This window comes from Bos grunniens, chromosome 29, assembly GCF_055505025.1.
Source record: "Bos grunniens cultivar Pamir isolate PY7600 chromosome 29, Bosgru_T2T1.0, whole genome shotgun sequence".
Taxonomy (NCBI): Eukaryota; Metazoa; Chordata; class Mammalia; order Artiodactyla; family Bovidae; genus Bos; species Bos grunniens.
Window position 1 is genome coordinate 25,314,785 of NC_141193.1, and position 22,714 is coordinate 25,337,498.

The window sequence follows — 22,714 nt, forward strand, 5'->3', positions numbered from 1 at the left end:
TATCTACTTTATATATATTGAAGTGTATCTATGTCAATCACATGGGTGTGTATTATTGCCAAACTCATTGAACTGTATCCACTAATGATCTGTGCAATCACTCTGTCTTAATTATACTTCAGTTAATAATTATTGAAAGATGCAATGTTGAAGCTTAATAGTTTATTTTTATAGAACAGGTAACAAAAATATTTTGTGTGTAACTAGATTCCTAAAATCAGTGCTGTGAGCTCTTTGAAATAGGAGGTAAATCTGACACAGATCCTGTTCTCGGAGAACAGAGTCTAGTTAAGACACATTGGAAACGTGCAGGAAGGATTAGTGAGCTCCAGGGCAAAGATGAAGGAATAGGAGTGAGAAGGTGTGCGTGTCGGATTCTGCTGGATGGTAAGTAGAAGGAAACCACAGGAAGATGACCCACCTCAAACCTCAGATATGCTTTATTATTGATTTATCTGGTTATAAAACTTCATGCTTGAAAAAGTTGAAAATGGTGAAAGCAACAAACTTAAAGATGGGATTCAAATCTGGTAAATGGAGATTTAGCACAGGCTGGACTTAAAAATTCATCATTTTTTTTCATTCATTAAGTCATTTATTCATTAAACATTTATTCAGTTTGGGAGTCATTCTGAGGCCTGGCAAAATCAAAGACTACTCTTTGGGGCTGGATGGAAATTGAATTCTTTTCATTGTATAAAAACTGATTGTAAGAAAGTAACAGATTGTAAGAAACTGGTCAAAAATGTCATATTTAATCCCTACCAAGTGCAGTGACCAAAGAAATTTAAGACCTTTCGTGCACTGCGTTCAACTTCTGATGAAGGTGGGATTCTTCATAAGTGGAAACAGTCCTGGAACCCAGAGCTGGCGAAGCTCCCGTGGGGTGGGGTGAAGACCCCTGGGTAAGACAGTCTGGAAGACACTGCACGCAGTGCTTGGGTGACAGGCACCGTCTCCCTTAATCCTCACCACCCAGATGATTTGTTAAACCGTTTTACAGTCAGCGTGGGTCCAGAGGCTGAGAGAACCTAAGAGATCCTCCCGAAGTAATAGAGAGAAAGTTGTCGCTCAAAGCCATAGTGTGTCTGACCAAGGCAGAGACTCTGAATCAGGACACCAGACTGTTTCTCAGCTCCAGGGTTGCCTGAGGAAGGGAGCCTTCGCTTTCACCCACTTCTGATATGTCCTCCAAGGCCCGCTGGAGCACCACCTTGAGGGTCTGCCGCCCTCGCTTCTTTGTTTGCCTTTGCCTGAAGGAGCCCACGAAGAAGTAAATGATGGGATTGATGGAGCTGTTGATGCAGGACAAACCAAAGACAACCAGGCAGTTGTGACAGGGGATGGCAAACAAATCATCCTGAATCCAGATTAAGAGGAACCAGAGGATGCCGTAGGGCAGGCCACAGAGCAGGAAGGCCAGCACTGTGAGCCCAACGGTCACATAGAGCCTGGTCAGCTGTATGTACTGGGACTTAAACAGGATCCTGAGCAGCAGGGCCAGGCTGGACCCAGCAAGGAGCCCAAATAAGAACATCATCCACCCGGCAGCGATGAAATCAAACACCTGACACCAAAGATGGCTAAAATCCGTTAAGAGGAAGCCACAGTATTTCCCCTCCAGGATACTCAGCAGCAGGGCCAGGGCCCAGAGCACGGTGCACACGATGGCTGATAAGTGTGTGGGGCGGTGGCAGCGGTACCAGACGGGGCACAGGACAGACACACAGCGCTCGGTGCTAATGGCGCTGAGCAAGCTCAGGCCCGCCAGGTAGGCGAAGGTCATCACAGAGGTGAAAAAGCTGGGGATGGAGCTGGCGCTGCAGCAGGCGATGAGGGCCTCCAGGGAATCTATAACTTGGCAGCAGAGGCACAGGAAGTCGGCTGCCGCCAGGTTGAGGATGTAGACGGTGAAGGCATTCCTGCGCAAGTGAAAGCCCAGGAGCCAGAGCACAACCGCGTTTCCTGCCAGTCCTCCCAGGGCAATGATGGCCGTCAGGACGAACAGGGTCATGGTCACCGTGCTGAAAGTTTGAGGATGGTCCTCACCAGTGTGATTCATAAGTGTGAATTCTGTCTCCCAGGCTGTGATGGTTGGATCCAAGCTCAGAAACCCTCCGCTGGTGTTCCTGGGAACACAAAGATGTGAAAGCACCTGCCGTGTGATCATCCATTCTCACAGCCACCCTGCTAGGTGGGAGTTACTGTCCCTGTGTCACAGAGGAGGGAACTGGAGGCTTGCAGAGATTCAGATACTTACTGCAGTCCACAGAGCCCTGGAGACCTGGAATATTTAAACCCAGTTCTGACTCAGAAACAATACCTGGAGCTGACTATGGCTTAGATCATGAGCTCTTCATTGCAAAATTCAGGCTTAAGCTAAAGAAAGTAAGGCAAACCACTAGACCATTCAGGTATGACCTAAATCAAATCTCTTATGATTATACAGTGGAGGTCATGAACAGATTCAAGGGATCAGATCTGATAAAGTGTGTGAAGAACTATGGACGGAGGTTTGTAACAGTGTACAGGGATCAGTGCAAAGAAATAGAGGAAAACAACAGAATGGGAAAGACCAGAGATCTCTTTAAGAAAATTAGAGATACCAAGGGAACATTTCATGCAAAGATGGGCTGGATAAAGGACAGAAATGGTATGGACCTAACAGAAGCAGAAGATATTAAGAAGAGGTGGCAAGAATACACAGAAGAACTGTACAAAAAAAGCTTCATGACCCAGATAATCACGATGGTGTGATCACTCACCTAAAGCCAGACATTCTGGAATGTGAAGTCAAGTGGGCCTTAGGAAGCATCACTACAAACAAAGCTAGTGGAGGTGATGGAATTCCAGCTGAGCTATTTCAAATCCTGACAGATGATGCTGTGCAAGTGCTGCACTCAATATGCCAGCACATCTGGAAAACTCAGCAGTGGCCATAGGACTGGAAAAGGTCAGTTTTCATTCCAATCCCAAAGAAAAGCAATGCCAAAGAATGCTCAAACTACCGCACAAATTGCACTCATCTCACATGCTAGTAAAGTAATGCTCAAAATTCTCCAAGCCAGGCTTCAGCAATACGTGAACCGTGAACTTCCTGATGTTCAAGCTGGTTTTAGAAAAGGCAGAGGAGCCAGAGACCAAATTGCCAACATCTGCTGGATCATGGAAAAAGCAAGAGAGTTCCAGAAAAACATCTATTTCTGCTTTATTGACTATGCCAAAGCCTTTGACTGTGTGGATCACAATAAACTGTGGAAAATTCTGAAAGAGATGGGACTATCAGACCACCTGACCTGCCTCTTGAGAAATTTGTATGCAGGTCAGGAAGCAACAGTTAGAACTGGACATGAAACAACAGACTGGTTCCAAATAGGAAAAGGAGTACGTCAAGGCTGTATATTGTCACCCTGCTTATTTAAGTTCTATGCAGAGTACATCATAAGAAACGCTGGGCTGGAAGAAGCGGAAGCTGGAATCAAGATTGCCGGGAGAAACATCAATAACCTCAGATATGCAGATGACACCACCCTTATGGCAGAAAGTGAAGAGGAACTCAAAAGCCTCTTGATGAAAGTGAAAGTGGAGAGTGAAAAAGTTGGCTTAAGACTCAACATTCAGAAAACGAAGATCATGGCATCTGGTCCCATCACTTCATGGGAAATAGACGGGGAAACAGTGGAAACAGTGTCAGACTTTATTTGTCTGGGCTCCAAAATCACTGCAGATGGTGACTGCAGCCATGAAATTAAAAGACGCTTACTCCTTGGAAGGAAAGTTATGACCAACCTAGATAGCATATTAAAAATCAGAGACATTACTTTGCCAACAAAGGTCCATCTAGTCAAGGCTATGGTTTTTCCTGTGGTCATGTATGGATGTGAGAGTTGGACTGTGAAGAAAGCTGAGCGCCGAAGAATTGATGCTTTTGAATTGTGGTGTTGGAGAAGACTCTTGAGAGTCCCTTGGCCTGCAAGGAGATCCAACCAGTCCATTCTGAAGGAGATCAGCCCTGGGATTTCTTTGGAAGGAATGATGCTAAAGCTGAAACTCCAGTACTCTGGCCACCTCATGCGAAGAGTTAACTTATTAGAAAAGACTCTGATGCTGGGAGGGATTGGGGGCAGGAGGAGAAGGGGATGACAGAGGATGAGATGGCTGGATGGCATCACTGACTCAATGGACATGAGTCTGAGTGAACTCCGGGAGTTGGTGATGGACAGGGAGGCCTGGTGTGCTGCGATTCATGGGGTCGCGAAGAGTCGGACACAACTGAGCGACTGAACTGAACTGAACAGGAATCAGTGACCAAAACCATCCCAAAGAAAAAGAAATGCAAGAAGGCAGAATGGTTGTCTGAGGAGGCCTTACAAGTATCTGAGGAAAGGAGAGAAGTGAAAGGCAAGAGAGAAAGGGAGAGATATACCCAACTGAATGCAGAATTCCAGAGAATAGAAAGGAGGCCTTAAATGAAAAATTCAAAGAAATAGAGAAAAACAATAGAATGGAAAAGATTACAGATCTCTTCAAGAAAATTAGAGACATCAAGGGAACATTTCATGCAGTGATGGGCATGATAAAGAACAGAAACAGTAAGGACCTAACAGAAGCAGAAGAGACTAAGAAGACATGGCAGGAATACACAAAAGAACTGTACAAAAAACAGCTTAATGACCCAGATAACCATGCTGGTGTGGTCAGTCACCTAGAGCCAGACATCCTGGAGTGTGAAGTCAAGTGGAGCTCAGGAAGCATTACTATGAACAAAGCTAGTGGAGGTGATGGAATTCCAGCTGAGCTATTTCAAATCCTAAAAGATGATGCTGTTAAAGTGCTGCACTTAATATGCCAGCAAATTTGGAAAACTCAGCAGTGGCCACAGGACTGGAAAAGGTCAGTTTTCATTCCAATCCCAAAGAAGGACAGTGCCAAAGAATGCTCAAACTACCGCACAATTGTGCTCATTTCACATGCTAGTAAGGTTATGCTTAAAATCCTTCAAGCTAGGCTTCCACAGTACACAACCGAGAACTTCCAGATGTACAAGGTTTAGAAAATACAGAGGAACCAGAGACCAATTACCAACATTCGCTGGATCATAGAGAAAGCAAGGGAATTTGAGAAAAACATCTACTTGTGCTTCGTTGATTACATGAAAGCCTTTGACTGTGTGGATCACAACAAACTGTGGAAAATTCTTAGCGATGGGAATACCAGACCACCTTACCTGCCTCCTGAGAAACCTGTATGCAGGTCAAGAAGCAATAGTTAGAACCAGACATGGAACAGGTGATTGGTTTAAAATTGAGAAAGGAGTACAACAGAGCTGTATATTGTCACCTTGCTTATTTAACTTAAGCAAAGTACATCATGTGAAACGCTGGGCTGGATGAAGCACAAGCTGGAATCAAGATTGTCAGGAGAAATATCAACAACCTCAAATATGCAAATGATACCACTCTAATGGCAGAAAGTGAAGAGGAACTAAAGAACCTCTTGATGAGGGTAAAGAAGGAGAGTGAAAAAGCTGACTTAAAACTCAGCATTCAAAAAACTAAGATAATAGCATCTGGCCCTATCACTTCATGGCAAACAGAAGGGGAAAAAGTGGAAGCAGTGACAGATTTTTCTTTTCTTGGGCTCCAAAATCACTGCAGATGGTGACTTCAGCCAGGAAACTAAAAGACATTTGCTCCTTGGAAAAAAGCTATGACCAACCTAGACATCATATTAAAAAACAGAGACATCAATTTGCTGACAGAGGTCCATATACTCAAAGCTATGGTCTTTCCAGTAGTCACATATGGATGTGAGAGTTGGACCATAAAGAAGGCTGAGTGCCAAAAAATTGATGCTTTTGAACTGTGGTGTTGGAGAAGACTCTTGAGAGTCTCTCAGACAGCAAGGAGATCAAACCAGTCAATCCTAAAGGAAATCAACGCTGTATATTCACTGGAAGGACTGATGTTGAAGCTGAAACTCCAATACTTTGGCCCCCGGATGCGAAGAACTGCCTCACTGGAAAGACCCTGATGCTGGGGAAGGCTGAAGGCAAAAAGACAAAGGGGTGGCAGAGGATGAGCTGGCTAGTTAGCAATCACCAACTCAATGGACATGAGTTTGAGCAAACTCAGGGAGATAGCGAAGGGCAGGGAAGCCTGATGTGCTGCAGTCCATGGGGTCGGAAAGAGTCGGACACAACTTAGCGACTGAACAACAACAGCAACTCTCTGACTCTATTGCCTGGGCTCTCTCTACTGCAACACGACCCTCTAATGACATGAGAATGTCCCCTCCAGTCAGCCTCCCAGGCCATGTCATGTCCGCAGAGAGGCAGGAGGAGAAAAGTATGGACAAATTATGTGAGGGTGACCAAAGGACTCTGAGCTCAGCGTTCCTTCTGTCTGGGACTGAAATAACCTTCTAGGGCCAGGAAGTCATGCTGTGGGGGCCATCGTTGTGACTAAGAGGAATGCACCCCCTAGGAAGAAAGGAGATCATGATTTAGGGTCATGAAGAGCTCTTGCTATGACAGGTGTGAGTGGGTCAGGAGGCCTCTTGAGCTAGAAAGGGCCCCATGTGTGAGCTTTGTAAGGACAGACAATGCTTTTCTCCATGCATTGGTGTGTGCCCAGTGCCTAGCTCTCTGTGGTGGACACAGGTTAAGTCACTCTTATTATGGATTTTTCTCTAGAGAAACCGAAATTGCAAACTGAAAATACTGGGTTGGCCAAAAGGTTCATTAGAGTTTTTCCATAAGATGGTATGGAAAACCTGAACGAATGTTTTGGCCAACTCAATACTTATAAGTGCCTGTGTACCCCTACCTCAAAATAAAAACCCAATGAATACATTCTCAAGGCATTTCTGATGATATGTGCATGCTAAGTCACTTCAGTCGTGTCTGACTGTTTGTGACCCCATGGACTGTAACCTGCCAGGCTCCTCTGTCCATGGAATTTTCCAGGCAAGAATACTGGAGTGGGTTGCTGTGCCCTCCTTCCTGACCCAGGGATCGAACCCGTGTCTCTTGTGTCTCCTGCACTGGCAGGTGAATTCCTTACTGACAGATAGGGAGCACCACCCGGGAAGCCGATCTCTGATGATGGTGAGAGATTATTCCAAAGAAGTGACACTAAATAGAGGTGCAAGCCAACAGTCAAAGAAACAAACTGAGGAGATACAATGAGAAACTGACCCAGTCCCGGGACCGTGAGGAGGCCTTGGGAGAGACAGGTTTTCACCCTTGGCCATCGTCCCCCTTCCTTCCTCTGTACCCATCTCTGCATTCCGGGAGGAGATGTATCAGTGCCTAGCTGATGGCCTCCCTCTCTCTGCCTCCCGTTTGCTTCCAGTGAAAGGGCCATGCTGACAGGAGGCTGGAGAGTGAGGAGGCAGAAGAGAGTGATTGGGGTTTTGAGCTCCCTGGCTGCCTCCCCGCCAGGCTGTGAGATGGAAGTTGGCAGTGTTATGCTACTTGAGGACATAGCCCCTGTCTGGTGGCCCTTTCCTAAAACCACAGTGACAACTACAGCTCCAGCCAGAGCCCCCCCTGGGTTCTGGTAGCTTCTTCCTTTTCCCCATCAGGCCCAGCAATAGTAACAGCTCCCTATGAAGACTTGGTCTTGGTTGGGGGTGGGGGGTGGGGTTCAGCGTCCTTTAGAAATATCCCTTAGCTGTGCCCACTTGTGTTAAATTCTCCTAAATTACCATCATAGATTATGCCCTGTATTTTCTGCTGGGATAAGGCCAGATACCAGGATACAAGAAACAAAACAAACAAAATAAAATAACATTGACTAGCAAGCAAATCCGGAGAAGGCAATGGCACCCACTCCAGTACTCTTGCCTGGCAAATCCCATGGGCAGAGGAGCCTGGTAGGCTGCGGTCCATGGGGTCACTAGGAGTCAGACAGAACTGAGCAACTTCACTTTCACTTTTCACTTTCATGCACTGGAGAAGGAAATGGCAACCTACTCCAGTGTTCTTGCCTGGAGAATCCCAGGGACGGGGGAGCCTGGTGGGCTGCCGTCTCTGGGCTCGCAGAGTCGGACACGACTAAACTGACTTAGCAGCAGCAGCAGCAGCAAGCAAATCAGTGATGCCTGAGGTTATCAGCCGCAATTTAACTTTTCAATGCCCACGTGCCACCTCCCTCCCTAAATTAGAATTCACAAAATAGTTCTCTTCATAAACAGATTTGAATGTTTGGAGAGAAGACCAGCGTATAGGGAAGTGGAACAGAAGCAGGAAGAACCTGCTTGACCCTGTTGGGCTCTCCCACAGTTCAAGCTACCAGCAGCCAAAGCTTCCACTGGGAGCTTCCTGTCTCCTGACTGTTGCTGATGGATGCCTGTGCCCCCTGCCTGCCCTACCCCAACATGAACTCATGAGAGTGTGGACTCAAGAGGAGACAAATCTGCCTTTGATTGGAGATAGTTCTTGAGCAAATTCTTACCTTGACGCCATTCTTCTTGCTGGAGGTAGTGAGTAGAAAAGAAATAGCTTTGCTGGGATTGACACACGGCAGACAATGCTTTTCACCCTCTGATGTGTGGCTGCCTGCAGGAGCAGGAGAGAAGCCTGGTGGCCGAGGGAGGCTCAGCAAGATGCCGAAAGGCCCTGCGATTTCCTGCCGGAGGGGAACTGGCAAATGAGAGGTCCTGGAGATGAGAGACAAGAAAGCTCACGAGATGTTTTTATTTGCCCTGACTCCAATCAGTGACCTCTGCCTCTGTACCCATCCTGCCGTCTTCGGTCCCCCTCCCTGTGAGGAAGGGCTGTCCTAAAGCCTTTTGCTGCTTGCTGTGAGCCTGCGCAAGACGCCGACCTACCAAGTAACATGAGCGTCTGTAGCTAAAGAACGGTTTGCTTGGCATTTAAGGCCCTGCGTGGCCTGGCTCACTTGATCTTTTAAAACTTAATCACAGAAGTAGTGAATGCACATTAATTTTATTTCAAATGATACCAAGGTGCATAAAATTACTAGATTGGGTGCATTTAGCATTGTGTGGCCATAGACTAAGGTGCAAAAATGAAAAGTAACATCTCTCCTAATCTCATTTCCCAGTAGCAAACAAGGTCCAGTTTCCATTCTTAATTCTTTTAGATATTAAATGTTATAGCTTTATATAGTAAAAAAAAAATACATTTATATTTTTGATTTATGAATATCAACAACAGGGTATATTGAGTTCCCTTATAAAAGATAAGGAATTTAGCATACCGCCTGTACTCTGTCACCTTTCTCCCTCTACATCGTGATATTTGTTAGCTAGATTGTATTTCTTTTTTTATTAAAGGTTTAAAAAAAAACTTTTATCTTTTTAGTTCTATATAGTTTATTTATTTAAAAGAAATAATGTATTTAGTTTTGGCTGTGCTAGGTCTTCGTTGCTGTGCAGGCTTCTCTCTAGGTGCAGTGTGGAGGCTTCTCATCGTGGTAGTTTCTTCTGTTGCAGAGCATGGGCTCTAGGGCATGTGGGCATCAGCAGTTGCAGCTTCCAGGCTCTAGAGCACAGACTCAATAGTTGTGGCATATGGGCTTAGCTGCTCCACAGCATGCAAGATCTTCCCTGACCAGGGATCGAACTCATGTCCCCGGGTTGGCAGGCAAATTCTTATCTACTGCACCACCAAGGAAGTCCAGCTAGATTTTTTTTAGACTGCCATGGGGTCGCTAGGAGTCAGGCACGACTGAACGACTTCAGTTTCACTTTTCACTTTCATGCATTGGAGGAGGAAATGGCAACCCACTCCAGTGTTCTTGCCTGGAGAATCCCAGGGATGGCAGAGCCTGGTGGGCTGCCGTCTATGGGGTTGCACAGAGTCGGACATGACTGAAGCGACTTAGCAGCAGCAGAGCCCAGCCAGTATTTTCAGTCTTAGCTCCTGTGACTTCCTTTCATGTGCCCATCCTGCCTCCACATTGAGTTACTTGTGGTTTCCTTTGGAAACTTAACTATGAAGCATTTAAAGCAACCAGAGAAGTGTATTCACTCATTCATTCATTTACCCAGCACTGTTGTGTGCATATGCTGTGCCAGGGCACTGTTTCAGGCCTGAAGATGTGATGATGGTGATGCACGAGACTGTGCCCCTTACATTCCAGAGGAGCTGGGGAGCTCCTCCTTGGGAGTGAGTATTCGTGGAGAAGAGGTTTGAGACTCAACACTGGGGCCTCCAACCTCCAGAGACCCAGAAGAAGAGGAGGACTCGGCCAACACAGTAGTGAAAAGCAGCTGCTGAAGGAGTAGTAAGCTAGGAAAGTATCCCAGAGACAGAACAGAGAGGCTATTCTAGAACATGCGAGTGAGCCACAGCATCAATCCTCCCCAAGAGATTGACTAAGATGAAGACTAAGAACTGACATAGGGAGTCCTGGCTGATCCCGACAGGCATGGTTCCTGTGGATGTTGAGGCTGGATAATTGGAAGAACGTGAGTTTTGGAGAGAATGGTGTGATAGGAGACCTGGACAACCTCAGAGAGTCATCTTGAGACGCTACCACAAAGACAGATTGCTCAGAAAGATGAGTGGGGACAAAATTTCTGCACAGAAAACACTAGCTTTCCTAGGTATGAAAAAAAGTGAGAAAAAAGGCAAAGGAAACCTCAACTACTTCTGGAGAGAAAAAGAAAGAAATGAGGACTGGTCAGCCCTACCAGATTAGAACATACCCGAAAGCCTTGGTGAATACAGTGAGGTGCTAACATGAAAATAGGCAGAGAGATTGAGGCAGCAGGACCGAGAGTCTCAGGAATCAAACACACATGCATGTGGAATCCAGGATATGATAAAGGGGCCATTTAGAATGGGAGCAGGTAGAGATAAAATAATAAAAATAATAAATCAGTAAAGGTTACTGGGCAACTGAGAAGCCATCTAGAGTGAAATGCCTTAGGGACCATAGCTCATATTCACACCTTGTTAACTTTTTTTAAATTGATGGATAATTGCTTTAAAGAATTTTGCTGTTTTCTATCAAACCTCAACATGAATCAGCCGTAGGTATACATATATCCCCTCCCTTTTGAGCCTCCCTCTCATCTCCCTCCCCATCCCACCCCTCTAGGTTGATACGGAGCCCCTGTTTGAGTTCCCTGAGTTAACTTTAAAATGGATTGTGTATTTAAATATAAATAAGAGAAGCAAAAAGAGTCAGAAGAAGACATGGGAAAATTATTTTTGTCTGTGTGTTCAAAGAATTTTGTTTTAACTATAAATACTTTGGTATTTTCTGATTGGTAGGGGAGGAATAGTCCTTTTTTAAAAAAAAGTGAATTATAGTTGGTTTACAATGTTGTGCCAATCTCTTCTGTACAGCAAAGTGACTCGGTTTCTTTGTTTTCTTTTCCATTATGGTTTTAAACAAGGTATTGAATATAGTTCCCTGTGCTGTACATTAGGACCTTGTTATTTATCCATTTAAAATGTAATAGTTTGCATCTATCAATCCCAAATTCCCAGTCCATCGCTTTCCCTTCTCCTCTCCCCCTTGGTGACCACAGGGAAATTCTTTTATAACTCTGGATTGGGGAAGATTTTCCTAAACATGACACAAAACTCAGAAATAATAAAAATAATTGAAAATTAAAAATAATTTTTCTTCATGGAAAAGGTCACTGTAAGCAAGTCAAACAGCAAACTGGGGAAAAGTATTTATAATGCATATTTTGGGCAAAATTATCTATTGTGTATGTCTGTATTTCTGATACATTACTAAGAGAGAATTTTCACAGCCTAGTAAGAAAATGACCAACTCAGTTCCTACAAAACCCGTGTTTCTTAATCAAGCATGAGAAAAAACGTCATACGCATGATGGTGAATGTTCACAGAAACTCTACCAAGATATCTTCACCTTCACGTTTTGAAGTATTCTAAAGTTTGACACTTCGAGAGTGAGTAAGGAAAGTGGCACTCTTGTGTGCTTGGCACTCCCAGGCAAAACTTGGCCCCCCAAGGGAAGCTGCTTATCAGACTTTACAAATCTATGCTGGCTAGAGACGTGGCTGAAACCCTGGGAGCCTGGCCAACAGTCATCACAGTCACCAGCTTTGCAGGAACAGGTCTCTAAACCTTCCCATTGAAAAAGATTTCTCAAAAGATGGGAGCAGAAGATGAAGTTCTTTGGTACTGCCTAGAATGTCACTGGCTTTACAGAAGATGTTTTTTTCTAATTTGTCTGGAAGTAGGCTGCTATCTCTGTAGTCAGAGCCCTGCACCTGGACACAAGGGTTGACCAGCGGGTTCTGTCTTAGTCCTCATTCCCTGCTTTGCCCTGTTCTTTGTTTGGTGCAGTGGACAAACTGTTCAACCATCTTTCCTCATGAACAACACCAGGACCTTAAAAGCTTTAACCTCCCCTTCCTCCCAGTCAACTGTGCTCCAGTATTCCTCCCCTCCAAGACATTAAATATTTATTAAAAGTTTTAAATAGTGAGTGTTTCTTCAAATGTATCCCCATAAAACTAGTGTGTTTTTGTTCAACTTCTCATTTCACCCCTGGTGGCTCAGCAGTGAAGAATCTGTCTGCAATGCAGGAGACCCGGCTTTGATCCCTGGGTCAGGAAGATCCCCAGTGGAACGGAATGGCTACTTACTCCAGTATTCTTGCCTGGAGAATCCCATGGACAGATTAGCTTGATGGGCTACAGACCATGAGGATGCAAAGAGTTGGACATGACTGAGTGACTGACTCTTTCTTTCTTTCCTGTTTTGCATCTCATCTTCCATTCCTTGAAATACATTCTTCAGAAGTTCCTTTCACGAGAGTCTTTGTGGGGTTAATGCCCTAGTTTTTTTCTGTCTGCAAATGTCATTGTTTCACCCTTATTTTCTGGATGTGGTTTTTTTCAGGCTGGCATCACAGGGTGACAGTCACTGCCCTCCAGCACATTGGAGATCCACTGTCTTTGGCTGCCAATGTTATTCTTGTGAGATTGGCTATCAATCAAGTTGCCAATCACTTTCAGTGATCTGCCTTCTTCCTTCCTAAGGGCTTTTCTTTTTTCTCTCATGTGGTACACTGTCATCAAAATGTGTCTAGTGGCTTTCTCTTTATATCACATTTTGGGTTTATGATGTTTCCTGGACTTTAAGATTACTGTCATTTAGTATTTCTGGATGGTTTTCTGCTATTATTTCTTCATAGATTACATAGTAGTTGAGACCACAAACTCTGGAGCCAAGCTACTTGGCGTCTCTATGAGACCTTGGACAAATGTTGTAACTTCTCTGTTTCGGTTTCCTCATGTGTGAAGTGGGGATGATATTATTCCTCATCTATAAAGTGCGGATGACATTATTACCTACCTTTCTTTTTAACTAGGCATTAACCCCACAAAGACTCTCACAAAAGGAACTTCTGAAGAATGTATTTCAAGGAATGGAGGATAAGAGATGCAAAATAGGAAAGAAAGAAAGAGTTAGTAATGAAATAAAAGTAGGTAGAAAAGGTAAAAAAGAAAGGTTTTCTCGTGAACATTAGTGAGTTAATTGCGTAACAGTCTGGTGGCTCAGATGGTAAAGCGTCTGTCTACAATGCGGGAGACCTGGGTTCCATCCCTGAGTTGAGAAGAGCTGCTGGAGAAGGAAATGGCAATCCACTCCAGTACTATTGCCTGGAAAATTCCATGGACAGAGGAGCCTGATACGCTACAGTCTATGGGGTCACAAAGTCGGACACGACTGAGCGACTTCACTTTCACTTTCCTTTAGAACAGGGACACATGGTAAATACTATATACTTGCTAGCTCTTATAATCATTTTTATTATTACCTCTTTCTAGAAGTTTCATCCAACACATTTTAGTGTTTCTCTTTCTATTCTCCATATCCCTTAACATCTCTTTCTTGTTTTCTGTCTGTTTGGCTCCTAGGTTCAGTTCAGTTCAGTTCAGTCGCTCAGTCGTGTCCAACTCTTTGCGAACCCCATGAATCCCAGCACGCCAGGCCTCCCTGTCCATCACCATCTCCCGGAGTTCACTCAAACTCACATCCATTGAGTCGGTGATGCCATCCAGCCATCTCATCGTCCATTGTCCCCTTTTCCTCCTGCCCCCAATCCCTCCCAGCATCAGAGTCTTTTCCAATGAGTCAACTCTTTGCATGAGGTGGCCAAAGTACTGGAGTTTCAGCTTTAGCATCATTGCTTCCAATGAACACCCAGGGCTGATCTCCTTCAGAATGGACTGGTTGGATCTCCTTGCAGTCCAAGGAACTCTCAAGAGTCCTCTCCAACACCACAGTTCAAAAGCATCAATTCTTTGGCGCTCAGCTTTCTTCACAGTCCAACTCTCACATCCATACATGACCACTGGAAAAACCATAGCCTTGACTAGATGGACCTTTGTTGGCAAAGTAATGTCTCTGCTTTTGAATATGCTATCTAGGTTGGTCATAACTTTTCTTCTGCCTTCTTGATAATTTCTACAGGTGGATCTTCTAGGTTTCTAGTCTCTTTTCCTCTGTGTCTAATCTTCTGTAAACAGAAGATTAGACACAGATTTTAAATCCATCCACTGAATTTTAAATTCAATTTTTATATTATTAGTTTCTAGATAATCTGCTTGAGACTCTGTTTCGATATTTGCTTGGTCAGTTTCTGGCCTGGTCTTGATGCTGATTCACCTTGTCAATTCTCTTTTATGTCTGTAACCCTATGAAGCCTAGCAGTCTTAAAACTCTCTATCTGAAAACCCCAGTGCTGGAGTCTGTGTGCCTGACCTTACTGTGTTTCCTCTGTCACTTTGTGATGGTGATTTGCTTCTTTGTGTATTTGTAATTTTAGACTGTTAGCTGCTCACTTTCCTTGGGACTTTATCTGTGGGAATTCTTTCAGGTCTGAATTATAGTTGAGTTCCTCCAGAAAAGAACTTGTGTTTTCTTTTGCTGATGGACTGGGGGAACTTCCCAGCATGGCTCTCATCTCTCAGGATGTCCCCAGAAACCTCACCTGGCATTTGTAGCTCTAGTGAGACCACAGGTCATATGAGTTTGGGCCACAGTCTTTCTTGTGACTACAAATTCTCCAGAGAAAATTTTGGTTTGCCTAGATCCAAGCTTGGTCAAACAATTTCTTGGTGGTTTTATTTTTTACTAATGAGAAATACACTTAGGTTTAGTCTTTTGAGGTCCCAGTTTTTCATGGGGCACCCTTGTTTAACTTCCCAACTTTGGGTTGTCTAAAAACTCTATTTTCTAGCCCTTGCTACATCATGCAGAGCTTAGAGTAGCCATAATAGGAAATATCAGTTTCCTTTTGAGAGCCAAGGGGGTTGACTTAAAGAATTTAAGGGAGGAAGTAACTTGATCAGCTCTGTGTTTCAGAAAATCCTCTCAGGCTACTGAGAGGAGAATATAGAGAATATAGATGAAAATACAAATCTCTAGTTAGACTTCTATATGGAAACAACTACATGAATACTCAGATTCATGCACACAAAGTATCCAACTATTTATGCTGTTTCGTAACATGTAATGTATTTCCAGTTAGATCCTTTTAATTGTGGAATCTGTTTTGTCCTAATCCCTTATCTTTAAAATGAGATGCTTTCTAGCTGTGATGAATCTAAAATGAAAATCTTTGGTACCTGTGGAGGTTTCTTCATGTACCCTCCTCTCTCCTTGGATTTGTTTTGTACCAAAGAGAGTGGAGACCTCAGATGGGAATCTCTGACAGGCCAAGCTTCATCCCGGGATGACTCACATCCATTAGGGCCTTAATGGTTCCCAGAGGCTCCCCTTTCCGTAACTGTGATACGCTCAGCAATCTAGGCCCCTATCCACAGCCCTAAAGTTTATGTTAGAATTCTTTCCATTAGAATTGAGAATGCAGGCGAGTGTCATTTACAGAGTCCCTATAAAGGACAGTTTTGTTGGGGAGTATGTGTTGGGGGGAGGGTGTGTGTGCATGTGTAGCTGATTTTACTACTTGAACTTGCACAGATATATATTTTGGAAGAGGGGGGCTCATCCCTGGTCTCATTCCATGCCATGCAGTTATTACCAGCCACTGAAAGCCAAGCAGATACAATGAAACCAGGAGAGGGGAAATATCCTGATGATGTCATTTGGACTCTGGATCCCACTGTTTCTGGAGCCAGCCTCTCTTGCCAGCTCCAGGAATAGTTATTTGAACCAATAATGTCCCATAATGAATCTTATTTCTGTCTGCCCTCTGCTCACACAGCCACAGATATGTCCATATCAAAGCTTTTATCACACTGTACTTTAAGCATCTGAGGACACGATTCTCTCCTGTTGTACTACGAGGTCTTTGAGAAGAATGAACACATCTTTGAGTCCCAGGGCCTGCAGTAGTGCCTGACCCAATGCTCAGCATTTTTTTTTTTTTCTAGAAATGCATGCATTTGTGCCTGAAAGCATGAGTGAATTAGTGATTGAATAGACAAGTTGGAGAGATGAGAATTGGGAAGTGATTCTGGGCAGAGAACTTTAAAGGCTTCACTGTGAGGAACATCTGACAGTGGAGAAGCAAGCCAAAATGAAGGCAAAGAATATTTGACAGGTTAAGTGAAGTCGCTCAGTCGTACTCTTTGCGACCTCATGGACTGTGGCCTATCAGGCTCCTCTGTCCATGGTATTTTCCAGGCAAGAATGTTGGAGTGGATTGTCATTTCCTTCTCCAGGGGATCTTCCTGACCCAGGAGTCGAACCCGGGTCTCCTGCATTGCAGGCAGATGCTTTACCATCTGAGCCACTACTTTAAAATGCACCAAAAACATGAGACTTCCCTGGTGGTCCAGTGGCTAAGACTTCCATTCCCAATACAGGGGGCCAGGGTTTGATCCCTGATCAGGGAACTAGATCTCATATGCTACAACTAAGACCCAGCCAAATAAATAAATATATTAAAAATAACAAAATGAACCCAACAGGTAAGAAGCCCAGCCCTGTGGGAAGTAGAATGTACCTGGAGTTGACTTACATTAGTTTCCAAGTCCTGTACTATTTGGGAAGCAGTGTATTGCGAGAGTGAGGACCAGGCCACTGTGAATGCAGAGAATCCCAGGGTTGTCCAAGAAAGTGGAAACAGAATGTGCTGGACTTGGGGGTGGGGACAGTTTCTGGGTTGCAAGATCCTTTCTATAAAAACCTTTTTGGAGGGTGGGCTTTGCCAATCTTGGCTGTTCTTGACCAGGGATGGAGGACCATGAGTGTATAATCAGAATGACCCTTGGTGGCCCTGCCTTGGGATGCTGGATCAAGGTTAGTCTGAACTGGTAGGATGGAGGGAGAAACAGTTGCAAGGCTTCAGGGAAGGAAAGAGGCTTCAGTAAGCTGGGGAGAGCTTGAGGAGGGCAGGAGGTCTGGGACTCCCTCGTGAGAACTGACGTGATCCTTGCATAGGGAATCACACAGCTTCTCAGACTCTTGGTAACACCAGGTAAGGCAGCAGGTGTGAAGAGCCCTTCTCCTGGGTGATCCGAGCCAGAGGACCCGAAGTCTCCTACAGAGTCAGGGGCTGCAGGAAGGGCCTCCTGCTTCAAGGCAGCTATGAGCTGACTTTCTACTGAAGTAGAGGAGAAAGAAGGCTTATTGAATTCTTTTCTTCCCATTCCTTTGTCTTTTACGTCCATCTGTGCTTGCTCATTCAAGGGTTAGGCTCCTCCGAAAGTCAGCGAATCATGGAGACAGGAGCCCTAGGGCTCCTGAGCAGCGGTGTGGTTGGGGAAGCCTATGGCCAAAATCATCTCAGTGGGGACAGCCAGCTCCTGTCTGGTCCTTCATTCCATGTCCTTCCAGCCGTCGGTGATTCAGATCTGCTGTCAGGTAACACTGCCTGGGGATTCTAGAAATGAAAATGTCGGGACAATCAGTGCTCTAATTTTCCTCATTTGGAATTTCTTTTTCCTCCGAGCATCATGTAAATTCATCCACAGATATTTATTGAATGGCTGCTTTCTGCAGGGCACTCTCGTGGACCCTGCTTATAAGGAGTGAACATCACATAGTAAAGTCCTCAGCTGAGTCCAGTTCAATGGCTCAGCCATATCCAACTCTTTGTGACCCCATGCCAGACTTCCCTGTCCATCACCAACTCCTGGAGCTTGCTCAAACTCATGTCCATCAAGTCGGTGAGGCTATCCAACCATCTCATCCTCTGTCGTCCCCTTCTCTTCCTGCTGTCAGTCTTTCCCATCAGGGTCTTCTCCAGTGAGTCAATTCTTCGCATCAGGTGGCCAAAGTATTGGACTTTCAGCTTCAGCATCAGTCCTTCCAGTGAATATTCAGGACTGATTTCCTTTAGGATGGGCTGGTTTGATCTCCTTGCGGTCCAAGGGACCTCAAGAGTCTTCTCCAACACCACAATTCAATACCATCAATTCTTTGGCACTCAGCTTTCTTTATAGTCCAACTCTCACATCCATATATGACTACTGGAAAAACCATAGCTTTGACTAGACAAACCTTTGTTGGCAAAGTAATGTCTCTGCTTTTTAATATGCTGTCTAGGTTGGTCATCGCTTTCCTTCCAAGAAGCAAGTGTCTTTTAATTTCATGGCTGCAATAACCATCTGCAGTGATTTTGGAGCCCCCCAAAATAAAGTCTATCATGGGTTCCATTGTTTCCCTGTCTATTTGCCATGAACTGATGGGACCAGATGCCATGATCTTAGTTTTCTGAATATTGCAATGGCACCCCACTCCAGTACTCTTGCCTGGAAAATCCCATGGATGGAGGAGCCTGGTAGGCTGCAGTCCATGGGGTTGCTAGGAGTCGGACACGACTGAGCGACTTCACTTTCACTTTTCACTTTCCTGCATCGGAGAAGGAAATGGCAACCCACTCCAGTATTCTTGCCTGGAGAATCCCAGGGATGGGGGAGCCTGGTGGGCTGCCATCTCTGGGGTCGCACAGAGTCAGACATGACTGAAGTGACTTAGCAACAGCAGCAGCAGCCAACATTTTCACTCTCCTCTTTCATCAAGAGACTCTAGTTCTTCACCTTCTGCCATAAGGGTGGTATCATCAGCATATTTGAGGTTATTGCTATTTCTCCCGTCAATCTTGATTCCAGCTTGTGCTTCATCCAGCCCAGCGTTTCTCATGATGTTCTCTGCATATAAGTTAAATAGCAAGGGTGACAATATACAGCCTTGATGTACTCCTTTCACGATTTGGAACCAGTCTGTTGTTCCATGTCCAGTTCTAATTCCTGACCTGCATACAGATTTCTCAGGAGGCAGGTCAGTGGTCTGGTATTCCCATCTCTTTCAGAATTTTCCAGTTTGTTGTGGTCCGCACAGTCAAAGGCTTTGGCATGGTCAACAAAGCAGAAGTAGATGTTTTTCTGGGACTCTCTTGCTTTTTCTATGATGCAGCAGATGTTGGCAATTTGATCTCTGGTTCCTCTGCCTTTTCTAAATCCAGCTTGAACATCTGGAATTTTGTGGTTCACATACTGTTGAAGCCTGGCTTGGAGAATTTTGAGCATTACTTTTCTAGTGTGTGAGGTGAGGGCAGTTTTGCAGTAGTTTGAACATTCTTTGGCATTGTCTTTCTTTGGGATTGGAATGAAAACTGACCTTTACCAGTGCAGTGGCCACTGCTGAGTTTTCCAAATTTGCTGTTATATTGAGTACAGCACTTTCATAGCATCATCTTTTAGGGTTTGAAATAGCTCAACTGGAATTCCATCACCTCCACTAGCTTTGTTCATAGTGATGCCTCCTAAGGCCCACTTGACTTCACATTCCAGGATGTCTGGCTCTAGGTGAGTGATCACACCATCGTGATTATCTGGGTCGTGAAGATCTTTTTTGAACTTCTCACAGAAGTTCTTCTGTGTATTCTTCTTTTTTTTTTTTTTTTTCTTCTGTGTATTCTTGACACCTCTTCTTAATATCTTCTGCTTCTGTTAGGTCCATACCCTTTCTGTCCTTTATTGTGCCCATCTTTTCATGAAATGTTCCCTTGGTATCCCTGATTTTCTTGATGAGATCTCTAGTCTTTCCCATTCTGTTGTCCTAGTGTTTGTTATATTATGGAGACACGTGTGTGTGTAGTTAGTAGGCTTGGATTAACTCAGTGCTACTCTGGTTGATTTTTCCTGTTTGATCTGATCGTTTTCAATCAGTGACAAGAAGATTCCAATGCATTTGCTCATTTTTGTGTGTGTTCTAAAAAAGGTCCCTGACTGTGAATCCAACCACTCTGGGCTGCCTGAGTACTCTGGCCCTAGAGGAGTTCTCTGATGGCTTCCACTCTAGCCCCAGGGGATCTCTAAAACGAGGACCCCTTCTGATGGCTTTCCAGGGGGCCTGGGCCTGGGCTCTGCTGACTAGCTCATCGTCATAGTGGTCGAGGGTCAGATGCAGTGGGCTTCTCCTGCACTGTCCTCTCCCAATGGCCTCCTCCTTTCCCATAACCTCTCCGAGCCTTTACCCATGAAGTCTTGGATGAAAATTGTGCTCCTAGAGCTCCGCCTTGTCATCTGGGCCACCTTCTTCTGCACTCTGGCCCCTGTCAGCCTCAAGTGCTGCCTCTCTGAGGTCCTCCTCTTCTGGCTACCCTGTCACTCAAGCCCGGGACTCATTACTGTCGTGTGTCCTGAGTGTCTGTTTCTGCTGGTGGCTGTTTTCAGAGCGGGGCAGCTGTAATCTGCACAGCTCCCTCGCTTCTGGGTGCCCAGAGCCAGAGCTTGTGTGTGTGTGTGTGTGCGTGCACACGCATGTGTGCGCATCCAGCCTCAGCCTGGCAAGCTCTCTGTGGCCATGTGGCTCTGTCCCCATCTTACCTCTGTGGCCCACCCCTAAGCATGGCTATGTTCCTTGTATGGTGGATGGATATGTACTGTGGTGAGAGCAGAATCTATCTTGTCTTGGGATCTTCGGTCCTGAGTAAACAGCAGTGCCCCCTACTTCTTCACATGCTGTCTTACGTCATCAATGCAATCTATGAGATCCAATAATACGCTGTTTATGAGATATTAATTTAAAACCTAAGGATATAAAGAGATTAAAAGAAATGGAAAAAGATTCACCAGGTAAACAATAACAAAAGATAATGTAGTTATATTAGTCTTTATGGTTATAAGGAGCCTTTTATTATAAAGTGATTATTTTTATATTAGTAGAAAAATATTTAAAACATAACTTTTATGGGATGGGGAGGGAGGTGGGAGTGGGGTTCAGGATGGGGAACACATGTAAACCCATGGCTGATTCATATCAATGTATGGCAAAAACCACTACAATATTGTAATTAGCCTCCAACTAAAATAAATAAATTAAAAACTAATAATAAATTAATTAAATGGAAAAAACATAACTTTTAAAAAGAACCATTTATAACATCAAAAATGTTATTAGGAATAAATCTAAAGCAAAGCATATACAACCCTCTATGTAGAAACAAACAAAAAAAAAACAATTTTGAATGACATTAAAGATTATCCAAGTAAATACTGTTCATGTTCATGCACAGGAAAATCTAATATAAAGATATGAATTCTCTTTATTTTCTCTACTACATATTCAATGCAACTCCAATAAAAATCTCAATAGAATTATGTGAAGCTTGATAAACTGAGTTTTAAATTTAAAAAGAAACATAAAAAATAGATAATATGCTTAGGAAAAAGAAGCTTAAGGTGGGGGACCTGTACTTAAGTATAAAGCTGTAGCAGTTAAGACTATATGGTACAGACCTAGAGAGAGACAGATTGATCAGTGGATTGCAAAGGACAGCCCAGAAAGATTCACTCAAATACCAAACTGAAATATAGTAGAACTAGCATGGGAACTTAATGGGTAAAGGAGGAACTTTTTATTAAATAAAGCCAAGAAAAACTGTTATTGTAGCAGAGGGGGTTTTTTGGTGTCCACCAAAATAAATAATAAAATGTCTTACTCAAGGTCACACTTTAGATAAATGATTCTGACCCTCTACTTCTGTATTTGGAAGGAATGATGCTAAAGCTAAAACTCTAGTATTTTGGCCATCTCATGCGAAGAGTTGACTCATTGGAAAAGACTCTGATGCTGGGAGGGATTAGGGGCAGGAGGAAAAGGGGACGACAGAGGATGAGATGGCTGGATGGCATCCCTGACTCCATTGACGTGAGTCTGAGTGAACTCTGGGAGTTGGTGATGGACAGGGAGGCCTGGCGTGCTGCAATTCATGGGGTCGCAAAGAGTCGGACACGACTGAGCGACTGTATTGAACTGAACTGAATCCTCATCATGTGATCTTCAAGAAGCTACTTAACTCCCTTGGGTCTGTACCTTATCATTCATAAAATAGGAACAACATCTGCCTGCTGTTATTCTTAGGGATGTCGAAGCAGGGAGAAGCAAAAAGCAAGTTTTTAACATTTTGGTTTTTGAAGTATCACATCTGATGAAGTCAAAGAAAAGAAATGTGACATTCCTCACGGCGCCACTAGGTGGCAGTCGATAATTATTGTGAGGCTCGTGTTACCCTTGACCGGCCAGCAGAGGGCTCACATCCATGAAGTCTGGAAAGAGATCCAGATTAAATGGGATGGCAAAGGGGCTCATGTTGCTTCTGGATGGTTATTCATGGATGGCAGTGAGCTATTCCTGCCAGTTTAGGGCAGTGTCTATGAAATCAACCTCTGGAATGGTTATTCCCGGTCTCCAATCCTGGATCTAAGGATTACTAACTTAAATTTGCTACTAGTTGACTACAAGGAGGTCCAACCAGTCCATTCTAAAGGAGA

General features: G+C 44.3%; 1 protein-coding gene across 1 annotated transcript in view; it reads right to left on the bottom strand.

Moving 5' to 3' along the window:
• Nucleotides 1-422: 422 nt before the first annotated feature.
• The window catches only part of MRGPRX2 (MAS related GPR family member X2), a 28,068-nt gene continuing 5,776 nt past the window's right edge, over nucleotides 423-22,714 (bottom strand). The window contains exons 2-3 of the mRNA XM_086385165.1: nucleotides 8,460-8,664; nucleotides 423-2,129 (exon numbers count right to left, since the gene is read on the bottom strand). Coding sequence (XP_086241291.1) covers nucleotides 1,112-2,129; nucleotides 8,460-8,470 — 1,029 coding nt within the window. The 5' untranslated portion in view covers nucleotides 8,471-8,664 and the 3' untranslated portion in view covers nucleotides 423-1,111. The remainder of the gene's footprint in view (nucleotides 2,130-8,459; nucleotides 8,665-22,714) is intronic.